The sequence below is a fragment of the Solanum verrucosum genome, unplaced genomic scaffold, assembly GCF_900185275.1.
Source record: "Solanum verrucosum unplaced genomic scaffold, falcon-dt-bn FXZP01000102.1, whole genome shotgun sequence".
NCBI lineage: Eukaryota > Viridiplantae > Streptophyta > Magnoliopsida > Solanales > Solanaceae > Solanum > Solanum verrucosum.
Window position 1 is genome coordinate 1,225,099 of NW_026019930.1, and position 16,068 is coordinate 1,241,166.

Consider the following 16,068-nt stretch of genomic DNA (forward strand, 5'->3'; position numbering starts at 1 on the left):
AAAGAAATTCCAAAAAAAAATAAAAATTAGTGGCCAAACCTTGAGATCGTCTTATTAGAAATCATGATGGATCATAAAATATTGACAACTAATCCTTATAAATTATCAAAATTTGACCACAAATCCGACGAACGGTAACATAGCTATGTTATGGCCATATTGGTGCTCAAACAATTACCATTACTTTTGGAGTCAAACACTATTATTTATATATATTTTTTAAAATAATTCGCTCAAACATATTAATTAAGCAATTTTTGGATCAAAATTAATTTAGCATTGATTTAAAAATTTCTGAATATGCTACTATTCACGATCGCCATAATTTACCGTATAATGGAAACATGCACCACAACTTAACAGAACGTGTTTAATTTTCCTCGTCAAATTGCAAAATCATTGAAAAATATTCCACAAAAAAGGAGAAAGAAACAAAAAAAAATGCAGAAAAAAAGAATAGAAAGGCCAGTTGTTGAGCTGAGGAAGAAAAAAAGAAGTCTAAATTGGAACGTCATGAATTGTGACGTATGAGTTGATTTTTAAATTATGTAATATAATTGTCCATTTTCAAGCTGGTAAATCCCTATCAAGATTAGTTAAAGAAATTAGACACTAAAGTCTTTCAAGTTCTAGAATGGGCAACAATGCCACAGCATGAAGATTTGCTCACAATCTATTTTCTTAAATTATTATTGAGGTGTGCACCTCAACGAATTTCGTAGAATATCTACTATCTAGTGTCTCCCATCAACAATAGGTATCAGGTAATTCTGTCCATCAAAATTAGAGCATATGTATTCAAATTGTATTAACTTAACACACCCTCTAAGAAGTATAACAAATAATATATTTTTTTACTACATCACTTTTTAAATATAATAAATTCAATGTTTTGTGAAATGCATTGAGGAAATGATTATAATTAATAATAAAGGTAATCAAGAATTAAATCATAAATTACCTCTTGATTTTCAAACAGGACAAATAAACATAAACATCTGTTAGTAAAGATGAACGAAGGAAGAACACGTTTTTCTTTCAAGCGACATAACGGAGTATTGAAATGGGACTCTTATCAATATGTACAATTCCGTCAAACTTATTAATTAATTTGGTCAAAATATATACACTGATTATATATATTATATATATATATATATATATTTGGTACGATACTGACATGAATTGGACCTAAATGGAGAAATGAAGTCATAGAACCAATCTCAACTTGTTTGAGACATAATTGTTGTATATAATACTAACATGTATATTCCCACGAACCTACGAGCAAAAAAGGAAAGAGAGAAAACGACAACAATAACATACCTAGTGCAATTTCATATATGGGGTTGGAAGAGGGTAAAATGTACGCAGGCCTTACCTTCACCTTTATGGGGTAGATAGATTATTTTGTATAGACATTCGGCTTAAAAGAAAGAGGGAAAACGACAATCCTTCATATTATCATGTCAAAGAGGAACATATTTTCAGACTAAAGATAACATTTTTTCAGTGGTCCTAGCCTTGCAACTCTTTTTTTTAATGACCGTGGTGTTCGGGTTAGCTTTTGCGCACCTCGACTAATTTCACAAGATACCTACCACCTCCTACCAGGTACCAAGTACCAGGTAACTATGTCCACAAAGGCAAAGAACAAATGGGAAGAATCACCTAACTATGTCCACCCTGAGTTTTGAACCCGAAACCTCAGGGTACTCAACCTCGCAACTCATGTTTTTGGACGTTCAACGCAAGAAATATGTCTTTACCGTGTAGATATTATAATGCAATAAAGCAGCATTATTCAAGAATCAAGGTAGATATTATTTTGCAAGTGGATTAGTAAGTTTTCATATCAGATACAACAGTTAGACTATACCAACAGTTACAGAGTTTTCGGTTTAACCTCTACATTAGAAATCATATTTCAGTTTCGACGATGACAGGTCATGCCTTCATCAACAGTATGCTCGTTTCACTACATTATTCTTTACTCACCGGACAGAGAAGACGTAACATTATGTTCTCCAGAACAAATCCAAGACAGTTCCTTAAAATTGACAAACAAAGCAAGATATCATTCTTACAACTTTAAGACCTGCAATACCAAAAAAACAGGAGTCATGAAGAGTTGGCATTCCTAGAGAAACACAACAAGGAAGCACAAGCAGTAACTAAGGTATTTTTGCTGTTAGACAGAACTTCAAATCACTTTTTAGCAGCCGCGAACAAATAGCAAGTTAATTCTAGTACAAACCAAGCAACCCCCATCATCAAGAAATAGTTTTGCATTCAATTGAAGTCTGAGTATCTATTTAGTCCCCATTCTTTGGAATGTCCGGTGGATTAGTCAAGATACGTGCAACTAGGTCCAAACACCACATCATATTTAATAATTTAAGGAAAAAGGTTCCCCTCATCTACATTAACCGTTACTTGAATTAGTTAGTTTCTTCTAAACTAGTAAAACTGGAAAGATCATTTAAATGCAAAAGAGAGTGAAAATCCACTAATCCTTTTCTCTGTCTTAATTGAATTGTTATGCTTGATCGAGACCTAACGATGGTCTTAATCGAGGACTTCAAACTGATTCTTACACATACGAGCAACTAGAAACAAAGCATCCTAAGTCTGCACATTCGTCTGTATTTCTCAACATGCACTGCAAAAGTACATTCTTTATAATTCACTATCATCGAAAAAGGATAAAGCTTTCCAGCAGGACAGTATATTTCAGCTAAAGAGCAAACCAAACCTAATAACAAACATATGCTGAATATTCCAGCAAAAAGGGACTCATCATACATAACTTTTGACAAAAGCTGTTAGCAGCTTCAGACTACCGGTATGTTCAATTTTATCGATCCACCCGTTGAATAAACGCTCACTTAAAGCAGCAGCACAATTACAAAGAAAATAGATTTCGAAGTAATGGAACACATAAAAATCACAATGAGTTCTAAATCATTCACACTAGTAATACATGATACATTGATAATCATTCATAATAAACGAAAAACGTAATATTAACAGGAACAGCTGAAGATAAATATGAATATTGATCAAGAATTACCAAATTTACAGTAGCCACCAATGCAAATGCAGAAATCTACATTTCAGATGAACCCAATGCTTCTAATTCATCAATGCCGTGTTCATTGCCATTTGCGCTCTCATAAAAATCTGAATTAATTAGACTAACTAATATACATCCATATTCAAATGATCATTCAAAATCTACTACCAGCCTTCAACAATTGTCTTCTCTTTATTAGCAAGAACGCCACCACACACACCTGCAACATCCCAGCAACACCCACAAACACTAACCCCAGTTTCTTCCCCAAATTTGGCTTCCTTTTCTTTGCTAGTTGATGCGATTTCTCATAAGAGTTGTGGTGTTTTTTATCATGATTAGCGTGTTTACTCTCCGAGGTAGTCATTTCCGGAGCAGAATGAAGAGATTTTGCTGGTGGTGGAGGATGGTGTTTTTGCTGGGATGGCGGAGGAGGCCGCGGTGATGGTGGTGGAGGCGGCGGCGGAGGAGGTGGAGGTGGAGGTGGAGGTGGAGATTCCTTAGACGGCGGAGGAGGAGGAGGGCTCACATTTTGCTGAGATTGCACGGCAAGAGCAAGGAAGCAAAAGCAAACACCCAAAAAAGTTAAGATCAACAATGACGGATCCATACATGGGCAAATCAATCACTAAACCTCAATTCAAAGCTAATTTGGTGTCAACTATATGAATCTTCAACACCCATTTACCTTCGTTTGAACCCCTTTCATCCAAATCAACTCCCCAAATCCTCCTGACATCTGGGTTTCTCCCCAATTAAGCAAAATCTTCACCAAATTTAACAATTAGGCATAACAAGTTAGGGTTCATCAATTTGCAAAATAAATGGCACCCACCAATTGTCTCTCTGATCTTGAGGAATCAACTAAATGGGGCCCAAATGTAACGATCCCAAAATGTTGATTTCTTCCAGAAATTCGAAAGTATTAAAGAGGAACTGTTGAAGATGATGATGCCCCCAAGAACTAGGGCATCATGTATTGGTGTCCGGGTGATTATGCAGGGAAACGGGTCGGATATGGGAGTTGAAATCGGGTCATAAATTGGGTTAACCTTCACCCCTGTTTCTGAGAAATGGAGGAAACAGAAATGGGGACGAAGAAGGTAAGAGAGAGAAGTGGCTGTTAGAGAGAGAAATGGAATGGTTCAATGGTGGGTCTCATTTGGTAATTTAATTCCATGACCAAAAATAAAAATGCAACATCATTTCACATTTTGGACACATTATCGAAAGTCTCGGATTTGAGCTAATAAGAGTAATTTAGTTAGAAGCATCGCTTTTATAATTGATAACGCAAAACTAAAGTAAGAAATCTTGCTAAAGCTAGAAAAAACACAAAATTTTCCTATTGAACGTGTCAGATTTTAATATGAATAGCAAATATCGAGTAAAAAATCATCCGAAAGAAAAGAAGAAGAAGTAAGACTCATTTACATGTTTGTGTTTTTGGATTTGATTTTTGGTACTCACTTAAGTTTTATAAATCAATAATGTAAAAGATAAACTTCTTCGTCTTAATTGATATAGTGTAATTTGGTATGAATTTTAATTAAAAAATGTTTTTAGAAATTTGTGGTCTAAAATAAGTTATAGATGTTAGCGTAACTATAAATCATTTCATTATGATTAAAATGAACATTTCAAAATTAAATTGTTACTAAATATAGAATATATATTTTTAGACTAATAGTAAAAAACGAGAGCTATTAATTGGGATAAAGTGAGTATTAGTTAGAGATAACTTAACCAAACAAGGGAGTAAAATCTATTTGAATGGTTGTCTTATGCATTAGGTTAAAAGTCACATTATCCTATACATTATGATATTCAAGTTCTATTTTTATTTTTTATTTGATTTTTCGTTATTAAGATTAATTTAAATGTGTTGCGTAAGATCTATTAGAGGACTAAATATTTCCTGATTTTTTTTATGCACATAAGGTTCGAAATCAATTAAAAGTGAAGAGATTATAATAATTTCACCATAATTTTTAATGATATTTCAAGCCTAGTGTATTCTTCAAAGAGTTTCAAAAAAGAAAAAGGCAACTCAAAGTTTGGAATGTTTATTGTGAATGATAACAGGTTAAATTTTTTGTAACATTGAATCTTCATGTAATATAATTTAGTTTGTCGGTTGAAAGAAGAAAATGTATTTTTCTCATTTGTTTTCTTTTTATGGGATTATATTTTATAAGAAGAAAAAATGTCTTTACGAGGAAGCCCGACCATCTTTCTGACAGGCTAATATTAAGACTTGGAAAAAAAATCATATACTAATGGTATTATATTATATAGTCTATATCCAAAGAAATGTAAAGCCATGAAGTGAACATGGCTTGCAAATGGGACTCCAATATTAAATGCCCATCCTATATATAATATATATATATACACACACCTCATTGAAAGTTATTTTTAAATTTATCGAACATTACTAAAATCTAAAAATGACTAAAAAGAAGAAGTGACTAACTTTTAAGTTAATCCAAACAGATTCTTAGTAAACCCGGTAAAGGATTGGCCCAACACAGACCCAATAAAGAGGCGAGAAAGGCCTGGGCCGGATAATACTGGGCTTGATAGATCGGCCCAGACATAAGCATAAGGTGGAAGCTAAGCCCTAAATGAGGCTCCTTAAATGTTCTTGTAATGCAAAAATATGGTGGGTTTTCAAGATGAGATGAAAAATGATTTTTGGAAGTGAAATTGTGCTTGGATATGCATTTTCTGTTGAAGTTTTGCAAGTCGAAGACTTCAAGAGCTTGAAAAACTACTCTAAACTAATTTTTGAAAAAGTGAAAAACTTACGGTCAAATGGGAGCTTAGACACATGATTTGAGGTGGCGGCAAAAGGAATGACAAAAATGGCATAATGGGAGAACAATCACGCAATAACACAACAACAAAAAAAACCACTATAGTCCCAAAAAGGGGATCTGGGGAGGGTAGAGTATACACAGACCTTACCACTACCACAAGGAGGTGGGGAGGTTGTTTCCGGAGCAGCTAACAGAACAATACAGAAGTAAAGAGGACATAGAAAATAATAAGGAAAACTTAACATAACATACCAAAGAGGGTCAGCAACCATTACCAACAAAAGGTCATGAAAATTCACAACATACTTATGTTTATGTTGAGGTCATGAAAATTCACAGCAGACTTATGTTTACGTTCATCAGTCGACAAGCAAACTATAGTTGAACAAGGTTTTATTACAGTAAAGCAAGGGGTATACCAATCTCCAGGGGATATCACATCTTGTTATAGTTGAACTATATTTCACCATTAGATGGTGAAGCCAATTCCTCTGAACTTGGTGGTCCGATTATGTCAGTCGAACCAACCAGGTCACCCAGCCCTGGACTGACGGTCTCCTTAGCGCTGCTGCTTGTACTTGTTTCAGCTTGTGGTGAAGCCTCCATCATGGCAGGTATCTGAGTCAAGCACCAAGACTATGAATTATACACCTAAAATAAATGCAGGTAGTATTATCACAAAAGAACTCCCAACTTACCATTTCCAAACGCTCTTTGCAGAGATCACCTGATGACTGCACAAAGTTTAGAAACATATTGTCATTAATTATAACAGCCTGAATTTCCACTCAGCTTAAAGTTACAACAATCATTGACCAGAAAGAGATCAAGAAGATTTATAACGCGACGAGTGCACTGTAATCAGAAACTTAAATTTACAATAAACAAGACCTGGGCAAAAAGCTGAGTATTGAGCCTTTCTTTTCCTTTTTCAAGAAATATGTTATCGAGTACTTTCAGTATTCCAGAGGCCATGGATCATAATTAACTATTCATCACAACTCAACTCCTCAATTATTTGCAGATATAACGATAGACCAGTATACCACCCATGAAAGCTAAGAGAGGAAGAAGAGCTTACATGTTCAGGATGGTGTTTCTTATCTTCACTTGAAAAACCTGGAACAGTCAAATTCCAATCTTTCTCTGTAAAAAACATCATAGTTAACTTAGACCAATACCACATTTTTTGATCTTTCTAAATCAAATTATGTTATAAAACATCTTAAGCAATGATAGACCAAATGTAAGCATTCCCAGGAATTACTGCATTGATGAGATCATGAAGCAGCCTTTCCGTCAAAAATAGTAAATCAACTGCATTAGGCAAAGCAGAAAGTTGTTGCCTACCAAAATTTTACCAGCAGTTGATGTGTTGGAACAAGATAGAGTTGCATTGTACATGTTCTAAACAACTGAGGAAGTCAAAATCTATTCACGAAAAGGTAAACCATTATATATACTGTATACAATGACAGTGTCACTCTCTCAGATGCAACTAGGACAATTCAGATACTCAACTTTTTAACTAAGTCAGGACTCGGGTCACACCTAACTTCAGAGCCACTCCTGACGACTAAAGAGAAAGCTTAGCTATTCAAACTGTTTTCATCATATACTCGCCAGCAACTCTTGAAGCATACATTATAAGGCGGTGGAATACAAATTCTACTAGTTGGTTGTACGCATAAGTAGCTTAAAAGCTCAAAGAGCTAAAGGCATCAAACTGTGGAGACTGATGGTACACCGTACAGACATGAAAACAAAGTTTGGTCCCAGTTTGTGTCAGTAGGAGTACGGTGTCAAATTTTGTGACTCTGATTACATTCCAGATAGAAACCTGTGTATAGGCTAAATGCAGAGGATCTCTCCATATAATCATTTAAAAAACACACTCATTAACAGAAAGCAATAAAAACAATCTTATTATGAAAATATATGCAACAACTAGGACCATTAATTTCTATAATTCTATCATCTTTGATAAAGTATGAAATGACTTATCTTACATTCTAAAAAATTGATAAATAGCTTGTTTTTTTCTGAAAAAACAAAACAAAGTAAGCAAGTTTGCATATTTTGCAGTTGCTGGCACAAACCTAAATGTAACAATATATCTTTGGACTCCAGAGTCGAAGATTTCCGATGCTTTGCCAAATTGCAAGCAAAAGTAGTAACCTACAAAGAGGAATGGAACATGAAACTTAGCAAAGAAAATGACAAACAATCAATGTTTCTCCAGAAAGTATTTCAAAAGAAAACTCTTCTTAAAAAAGGTTCCTTGTCATGCCTTTGATATTTTTTTTGGCATTACAACTCAAAAATGGGAAAAGAGGGGGGTCTTTATTATTATTTTTTAAATTGTTAGTTTAAATTTGAGTGAGGGGTAAGTGTGAAAGGAAGAGTCCAGAATCAGCATATGATGACCGTTCAAGAAAAAATCCTCTTTACTGGCTATGTCAATGTTCAACCGCAGTTTTTAAAGCTAACAATCTTAGAACTTGAACCGTAAAAGAATGAGAAAGGCAGCATGCAAAACATGAAACCCGCAGTCTCCCAACCTCCTGGCCCAATCCTAACAAAAAAGATAACGATAACAAGGAACAAATCATTTCTATGCCTCACTGAATCAATAAAGTCATCAGCGATCTCTAAAAGAAGCTGTTCAACTTCAGGATCAACTTTTCCCTGTGGATCCACCTGAAACGTTATCATAATATGTGGAAAGATGTTAAAAAGTTGCAGTATTAATAACCACAAAACCTATATATAGAACTTAACTGTTTTTACAAGTATGCTATTTTTTTTCCTTGAGCCGAGGGTCTATCGAAAACAGCCTTTTCACATACTTTGTGCACCAATTTTAATTGATTGTGAAAATAAAAAAAATTAAAATTGATTCCAACGATTGGCTTGAGTAACCACCAAGTAAAACAGAAAGCTTTGGAGATTAACAAGGTGAAGGGAAAACCTGTGAAACTAAATCCTGAATCTTTCTCTTCCCAAGAAACTGATTGCTTGCTTCAGTCCCTTGGCTTGAACTACTCCCAGGAGTCGTTGTCCCAGATCCAGTGGCATCTGGTTCTGATCCAGTCAAACTCAGAGAATTGTGGTCACTAGGGAAATCCATTGCTGGAGAAGATTGCTGCTGATGCAAAACCTGCTGAGGTTGTTGTTGTTGTTGTTGCTGTTGGAGCTGCTGATTCTGATGCATCTGGGGATGCCCCAATTGCTGTTGTGGCGGCTGTGCAGTTTGCGATAACTCTTCTGGGTTCAAAAGCATTGATTTTTGACGCAAGTGTTGAAGTGAAGCTAATTATTTCTGTATAAGCATTCGATGCTGCCTCTGCTGTTGAAGACGGTAAGAAGGGAAATTCGGAGAAGAAATGGTAGGCATTTGCTTCAACCACTTAAGTTGTGACGAAGTATTCAGAATCTTAATTTTATTTCCCATTTTGGTTCAAAGGCAAACCTAGGTTTCACACATGATGTCCTTTTGTAGTAAGTTACAACACTAAAGTGAGCAGAAAAACCAAATTACTATAAAACGGAATAGAGAACGCGACATTGACTACCGCTTAGACATTAAATTCAACAAGTTTATACGCAACCTGCCCAAGAGGAGAAAGCAAAATTGAACAAGTGAAGATAATCACATAATAAAGACAGCTTTAAATGACTCTCAGTTTCAACACATACACAAAAACATGCAGACATAACTTTAATCACAATCACACACAAACATTTTTGTTCTAGAGCTATATTTCAATGTATAGCTTACACGACACTAAGGGTTGAGATTTAACACGAAAACTCAAAGGTATACATATGGACCTAAATGCAACAATTGCAATGTCCTTCAGTTGATCTATTTTTTATTAAAAGGGGATTTACAGTTGGGATAGTTACCAATATATACTATTTGGCCATCTAATTTACCATACATGACCAAAATATACACTATAGGTATGTACAATATTTAGTATTAAGTATACACTACATATACATTGTATACATATTTTGTAAACTAGATGGCCCAAAGGTATTGGGCAGTAATTTTTCCTTTATAGTTCTCAGGCATATTTATTTTCCAAGGATAATCAGCACATGCAAGTAAGTATAAGGGCTCATTTGTTTGCACTTAATGGAGGTCTAAATCTGAATGGTTCAAACCTTAGGCCATTAAATGCATTTGTTTACATTAAGATTTAAACATTTATTTGTTCGGAATTGTTCTAAATCATTAAAACCTTGAATAAAGTGTAATCTTATTCACTACCACTTTGTCAACAACCGCCCACCTCTACCATCACCATCACCACGGTCAACCACACCCACCGTCGCCAACCACCAACCACCTTTGTCATCAACTACCACTGTCAATAGTATCAACCACTATTGTAAGTCGCTACCACACCTACCACCTCCATCATTATAATTAATATCTATTGACGCTACCACTATCGGTCAATACCACCACTCTGGACAATTCCTACTACCAACCACCTCCACATTTACAACTAACACCTCCTCCAACTACCACCAACACTAACACCATCATCAACCACCATACATTCTTCCGCTACCACCAACTACTAACATCAACCAACTCTACTATCACAATCATCATCACCACCACCATCGCACCAACCACTACAACACCAGCCACCTTCACCATCATAACTATCACCACCACCATTACTAGCTACTAGTACCAACCATCACCATCACCACCACCACTGCAAACCAGTTACACCATTACTAGAGAACATAAATGTTTCATTTTTTATCAAATAATGATTTCATTTTATATATTTTTTCTAATATTTAATAACTTTTTTATTTGAACTGTATATTAATTATATTTAAAAATAAATAAATTATGCGTATACAGATGTTAAAAAACAAACAACCTTAATCACTCTAATGTGCATTCAGATTCAAATGTCTTAATCTTAATGCAAAAAATGGGGCCTAAGATATTAGGACACATAATTGCACTTTATTCTTTGGATTCCCCTTGTCTGTACCAGTTCTGAGATGATTGTTTGACATCTGGGAAAGGCCTCCGAAGGAACACGTAATAACACTTGATTTCTAATCATATTTAATATTTGATTGTGTAAGAGGTAAACTTTTCCATCATCTTTATTGATCCCAAAATAGTCGAACATGAAATGATAAAAGACAAGTCCAATTAATGAAGCATTTTCGTGCTGCAAGTTTTTAACTTTAAACACCAAAAAGAATTCTCTAGCTTCTTCTTCTTATTGATGGTGATGATTCTAATCATCTACAAGATAATCGAACATGCAAATGAATAACTGCTTCAAGTTCTTTAACTTCAAGCACCAAACAGAGTTCTCTAACTTCCTTTTTATGGTTCAGGTCTGCTTGGCACACCTCAATAATTCACTGGGAAACTTGCTAGTCCTGACAATCTAGGTTCTAAGTAAACCTGTCCACCTAGGATAGGGTAAGAGGGCGCAAACTCATGTTATTATTTTATAGAAACGAAATCAAGACTTCTACTCATCTCATCCAGCAGGAACCACTTCATAAAGCTTCTTGTCCCTACCAGAAAGCTTCACATCCATTAGGAGGCACTCACGCCATATCTCTTGGAATAGCTAACTTCTATCAAATCTTAATCAATGATTTTTAAGGAGAGTAGGACCTAGTTTCAAATTGTTATCATTGAATCAACAAGAAAGATAATAAAATTACAGTGAGAACGGTTATTTAAGAACCGCTTTATGAAGCTTCTTGTCCCTACCGAAAAGCTTCACATCCGTTAAGAGGCACTCGCGTCATATCTCTTGGAATAGCTAACTTCTATCAAATCTTAGTCAATGATCTTTAAGGAGAGTCAAACCTAGTTTCAAATAGTTAATCATTGAATCTACAGGAAAGACGATAAATTACAGTGAGAATAGTTTTTTAAGAACCACTTTATGAAGCTTCGTTCCCCTACCAGAAAGCTTTACATCCATTAGGAGGCACTTGTGCCATATATCTTGGAATAGCTAACTTCAATTGAATCTCAACCAATTATCTTTAAGAAAGAGTCGGGCATAGTTTCAAATTGTTAATCATTGAATCAAGAAGAAAGAAAATATAATTACAGTAAGAACGGTTTTTTCCTTTAGTAGATCTACTAAAGTAGAAAAGTAAATGGGTGCCATAGAAAAATGCTTGACATCCTGCAACAGAAGAAGACCTAATAGGAGATTTTATGGCAATTAGCCTGTAGCACTAAATAACAGCATTAGGGTACCTATTTGCATCTGGTGGGCTATTTGGAGAGAGAAATCTCAGGTGCATTAGAATATTACTAACACTACTCCGAAGGTTAAAGAAAATTGCATTAACATGTTTTTATGTGTAAAGAAGATAGTATAGAAGAAGTAGAACAATTGGTAGATTTCCTAGGATCTATGTAATTATGGAAATAGCTTGTAACTTTTTGGAGGTAGCCAGCATACCCTTAATGCTGAAGAATACAACTTTACCTTTATCCAAAAAAAAAAAAAAAGGTAGCATTAGGCATCCCGAGTTGAAAGGAGGAAGCCAATGATTGAAGGAATTTCAAGCTGATTTTAAGACATATACCTGCAATAATCTAGTTCAGTTCGTACAGGACTCTTCTCAACGAAAAATACCTCATGTGATAGGAAATTCCCAAAGGAACAAAACATCAATGGATTTTCTTCCGTTTGATGGCTTTAACCACTAATTAAATTCATGACCTGATTAAGTTGTAAAACAAAGCTATGACAACGTCTTTGGAGGGTGCTACCTCAACTCAAATATGAAAACAAATACACTAAATAGCCTAAGGAAGTCATATCTATGGCAGCCACAGTGTGGTGAAAAAAATCAGCAGAAAAAATGACAAGTCAGATTTTTTAGTCAATTACATATAAAGCTGGAGATATCAAAATTTGTCACCTGACTGATGATGAGGGAAGTTTGCTGAGACAACCTCTTCCTTAGTTGACCTTTGTTCATCCTTTGTTGGGCATATGCAAGGGCCTGATGCACTCTCAGTTGAGAGCTCAAATTGAGAAATCCCATTATTCCCAGTTTCCCATTGCCTGCATCCCTGAAAAGACTGTCCATGGAAATTCCCTCGATGAAACTGAGAAGACTGCATCAATCCTGACATCATGGCGTGCCTAAAACAAAAAATTGTTACATAATCAATTACTGTCTCAGTTGCAATTTATATGACAAAATTCCTATTTGGGGACATTGCAAAATGTTCCGTTCTATTTCAATATAGCTTAATCCACTGGACTTTTGAGATTTCAAATTTTGATGTGATTCCTGCTTTGATAACATTCCTTTTTAGCCAAGGGTCTCTATCGAAAACAGCCTCCCTACCCCACAAAGGTAGGGGTAGGGGTAATGTCTGCGTACATTCTACCCTCCCCAGACCCTACTTGTGGGATATTACACTGGGTATGTTGTTGTTGTAAATTCTGATGTGATTTTTTCTCTATTAAACTAACTTTTCAACAATCACGTTAGAGCTTTCTTCTATTGCCACTAATATAATCTAAAGTCAAATAAACATGTTGAACTACTCCATTCCTAACCAAATATTGTCATATGAACACGAATATGGAATGTATTTTTTCTTTAAAACAAAAAAAAAAACATTTTCTATCCAAACAGTGCCTTAGATAGTCAGAAGTGAATATGAGAAGAAGAACAACAACAAACACAACAACATACCAAGTGAAATCCCACAAGTGACGTATGGGGAGGGTAGAGTGTATGTAGGCTTTACCATTACCTCGTGGAGGTAGAGAGGTTGTTTCCGGTTGACTCATGGCTCAAGTGCAGTAATTTCAGGTATAAAGAAGAAAACAGTGACGAAAAACATAACAACTAATAAGAATCCTACAAAAAAAGAACATGAACAACAACAAAATAGTGCAGTAGGCGAAACACAATAAGCAAATGAATAAACATATCAAAAATTACAACTATAAGAACACCGATAAGCTTGAACCATTGAAAGCACAACAGTTCACTAGCTAATAATCTTCTACCCTAATAGGTGGTCTCCATTCCCTCTCCCTCTTATCTAAGGTCAGAAGCTGCATCATGTCGTGTCTAATCACTTTTCCTTAATAATTTTTCGGCCTACCTCTAGCTCTACCTCTCCTTCGTGACTACTACATCCAACCCCTCCGCATCTCCGCTGACGTATATGAGAAGAGACTTTAGAAATTCAAATTTTAATTTGTTACTGTACATAGGAATCATACGAGTGCTGAAGTGAAAGCAAGTATTTGTTACCGAAATCCAAAAGTTGGGATTGAAAATTAAACTGGGCAGTGCCTGCAACAAGCCTATCCAGACAACAGAGGCAGCTTGACAGTTTGTCCTATTATGCTGATCAAGTTGAATTCCTGATTCAAATCAAAGAGTTATTGATTCAAACTTTTCTCAATCAATTGCCGACAGAGAAAATCTTTTCAAAGAGTCTATGTAGTTGTATTTTGTTGAAAAAGCTTTGATAAGAACTTTAAAAGCTCTCCAGAAAAGAAATTAAGAGATCCCATTATTCCCAGTTTCCCATTGCCTACATCCCTGAAAAGACTGTCTATGGAAATTCCCTCGATGACACAGAGAAGACTGCATCAATCCTGCCATCATGGCGTGCCTAAAACAAAAATTTGTTACATAATTGGTTACTGTCAGTTGCAATTCATATGACACAAGTCCTATTTGGGGACATTGCAAAATGTTCTGTTCTATTTCAATACAGCTAAATCCAGTGAACTTTTGAGATTTCAAATTTTGATGTGATTCCTGCTTTGATAACATTCCTTTTGAGCCGAGGGTCTCTATCATAAACAGCCTCCCTACCTCACAAAGGTAGGGGTAATGTATGCGTACATCCTACCCTCCCCAGACCCTACTTGTGGGATACTACACTAGGTATGTTGTTGTTGTTGTAAATTCTGATGTGATGTTTTCTCTATTAAACTAACTTCTCAACAATCACGTTAGAGCGTTCTTTTATTCCCGCTAATATAATCTAAAGTCAAATAAACATGTTGAACTACTCCATTCCTAACCAAATATTGTCATATGAAAACGAATATGGAATGTATTTTTTCTTTAAAACAAAAAAAGGCATCTTCTATCCAAACAGGGCCTTAAATCGTCAGAAGTGAATATGAGAAGAAGAACAACAACAACAACAAAAACAACATACCAAGTGAAATCCCACAAGTGACATCTGGGGAGGATAGAGTGTATGCAGGCATTACCACTCCCTCATGGAGGTAGAGAGATTGTTTCCGATTGACTCTTGGCTCACTTGCAGCAATTTCAGGTATAAAGAAGAAGAAACAGTGACAAAAAAACATAACAACTAACTAGAAAAATAGTGCAAAGACTACAAGAAAAGAATATGAACAACAACAAAATAGTGCAGTAGCCAAAACACAATAAACAAAATGAATATACATATCAAAAACTACAACTACAAGAATACCAATAAGCTTGAACCCTCGAAAGCACAACACTTCACTAGCTAATAATCTTCTACCCTAATAGGCGGCTCTTATCTAAGGTCAAAAGCTGCACCATGTCTTGTCTAATCACTTCCTCTAATACTTTTCGGCCTACCTCTATCTCGTGACTACTACATCCAACATCTCTGCATCTCCGTTAATGAATATGCGAAGAGTTTATAGAAATTCAAATTTTAATTTGTTACTGTACACCTTCTGAGGAATCATACAAGTGCTGAAGTGAAAGTAAGAAGACATTACCGAAATCCAGAAGTTGAAATTGCAAATTGAGCTGGGCAGTGCCTGCAATAAGCTTGACCAGACAACAGAGACAGAGAAAATCCTGATTCAAATCAACAGGTTGTTGATTTCTCAATCAATTGCCGACAGGATCTTTTTTGTGGTAAAAAAATTTGGAAGAGAATTTGTAGTTGCGTTTCGTTGAAAAAGCTTTGATAAGAACTTTAAAAGTTCTGCAGAAAAGAAAATCCACCATTTTTTCAAAAATAGCTTAATATCTATATGCTCAATATAATTGTGTACTGGGTGTGTTGTGGGAGATGAAAATGTTGTTCATTGGAAATATTTTCTTGAAGAATGTTTTTCAAAAAAAAATTAAGTGAATATTTTATAT

The 16,068-nt window shown here is 35.3% G+C and overlaps 2 protein-coding genes across 2 annotated transcripts; both read right to left on the minus strand.

Moving 5' to 3' along the window:
• Positions 1–1,836: 1,836 nt before the first annotated feature.
• On the minus strand, positions 1,837–4,229 carry LOC125829505 (uncharacterized). Its single transcript, XM_049508729.1, has 2 exons — positions 3,074–4,229; positions 1,837–2,098 (listed from the first exon to the last, which is right to left on the minus strand). Exon 1 carries the CDS (start codon positions 3,684–3,686, stop codon positions 3,231–3,233), a length of 456 nt encoding a protein of 151 aa, XP_049364686.1. The 5' UTR covers positions 3,687–4,229; the 3' UTR covers positions 1,837–2,098; positions 3,074–3,230.
• Positions 4,230–6,224: 1,995 nt separating this feature from the next.
• On the minus strand, positions 6,225–13,296 carry LOC125829462 (transcription initiation factor TFIID subunit 12b-like). Its single transcript, XM_049508676.1, has 7 exons — positions 12,850–13,296; positions 8,870–9,165; positions 8,524–8,598; positions 7,998–8,076; positions 6,980–7,044; positions 6,597–6,632; positions 6,225–6,516 (listed from the first exon to the last, which is right to left on the minus strand). Exons 1-7 carry the CDS (start codon positions 13,067–13,069, stop codon positions 6,355–6,357), a joined length of 933 nt encoding a protein of 310 aa, XP_049364633.1. The 5' UTR covers positions 13,070–13,296; the 3' UTR covers positions 6,225–6,354.
• Positions 13,297–16,068: the final 2,772 nt, after the last annotated feature.

What these genes read in the sequence shown, in the direction of transcription:
- LOC125829505 (XM_049508729.1), bottom strand. Translation starts at nt 3,686, where the DNA reads ATGGATCCGTCATTGTTGATCTTAACTTTTTTGGGTGTTTGCTTTTGC.
- LOC125829462 (XM_049508676.1), bottom strand. Translation starts at nt 13,069, where the DNA reads ATGATGTCAGGATTGATGCAGTCTTCTCAGTTTCATCGAGGGAATTTC. An exon ending in TTCAGGATTTAGTTTCACAG is followed by an intron (nt 8,599 to 8,869) that starts GTTTTCCCTTCA and finishes ATAACGTTTCAG; the next exon opens with GTGGATCCACAGGGAAAAGT. An exon ending in AGAAACACCATCCTGAACAT is followed by an intron (nt 6,633 to 6,979) that starts GTAAGCTCTTCT and finishes AACTTTGTGCAG; the next exon opens with TCATCAGGTGATCTCTGCAA.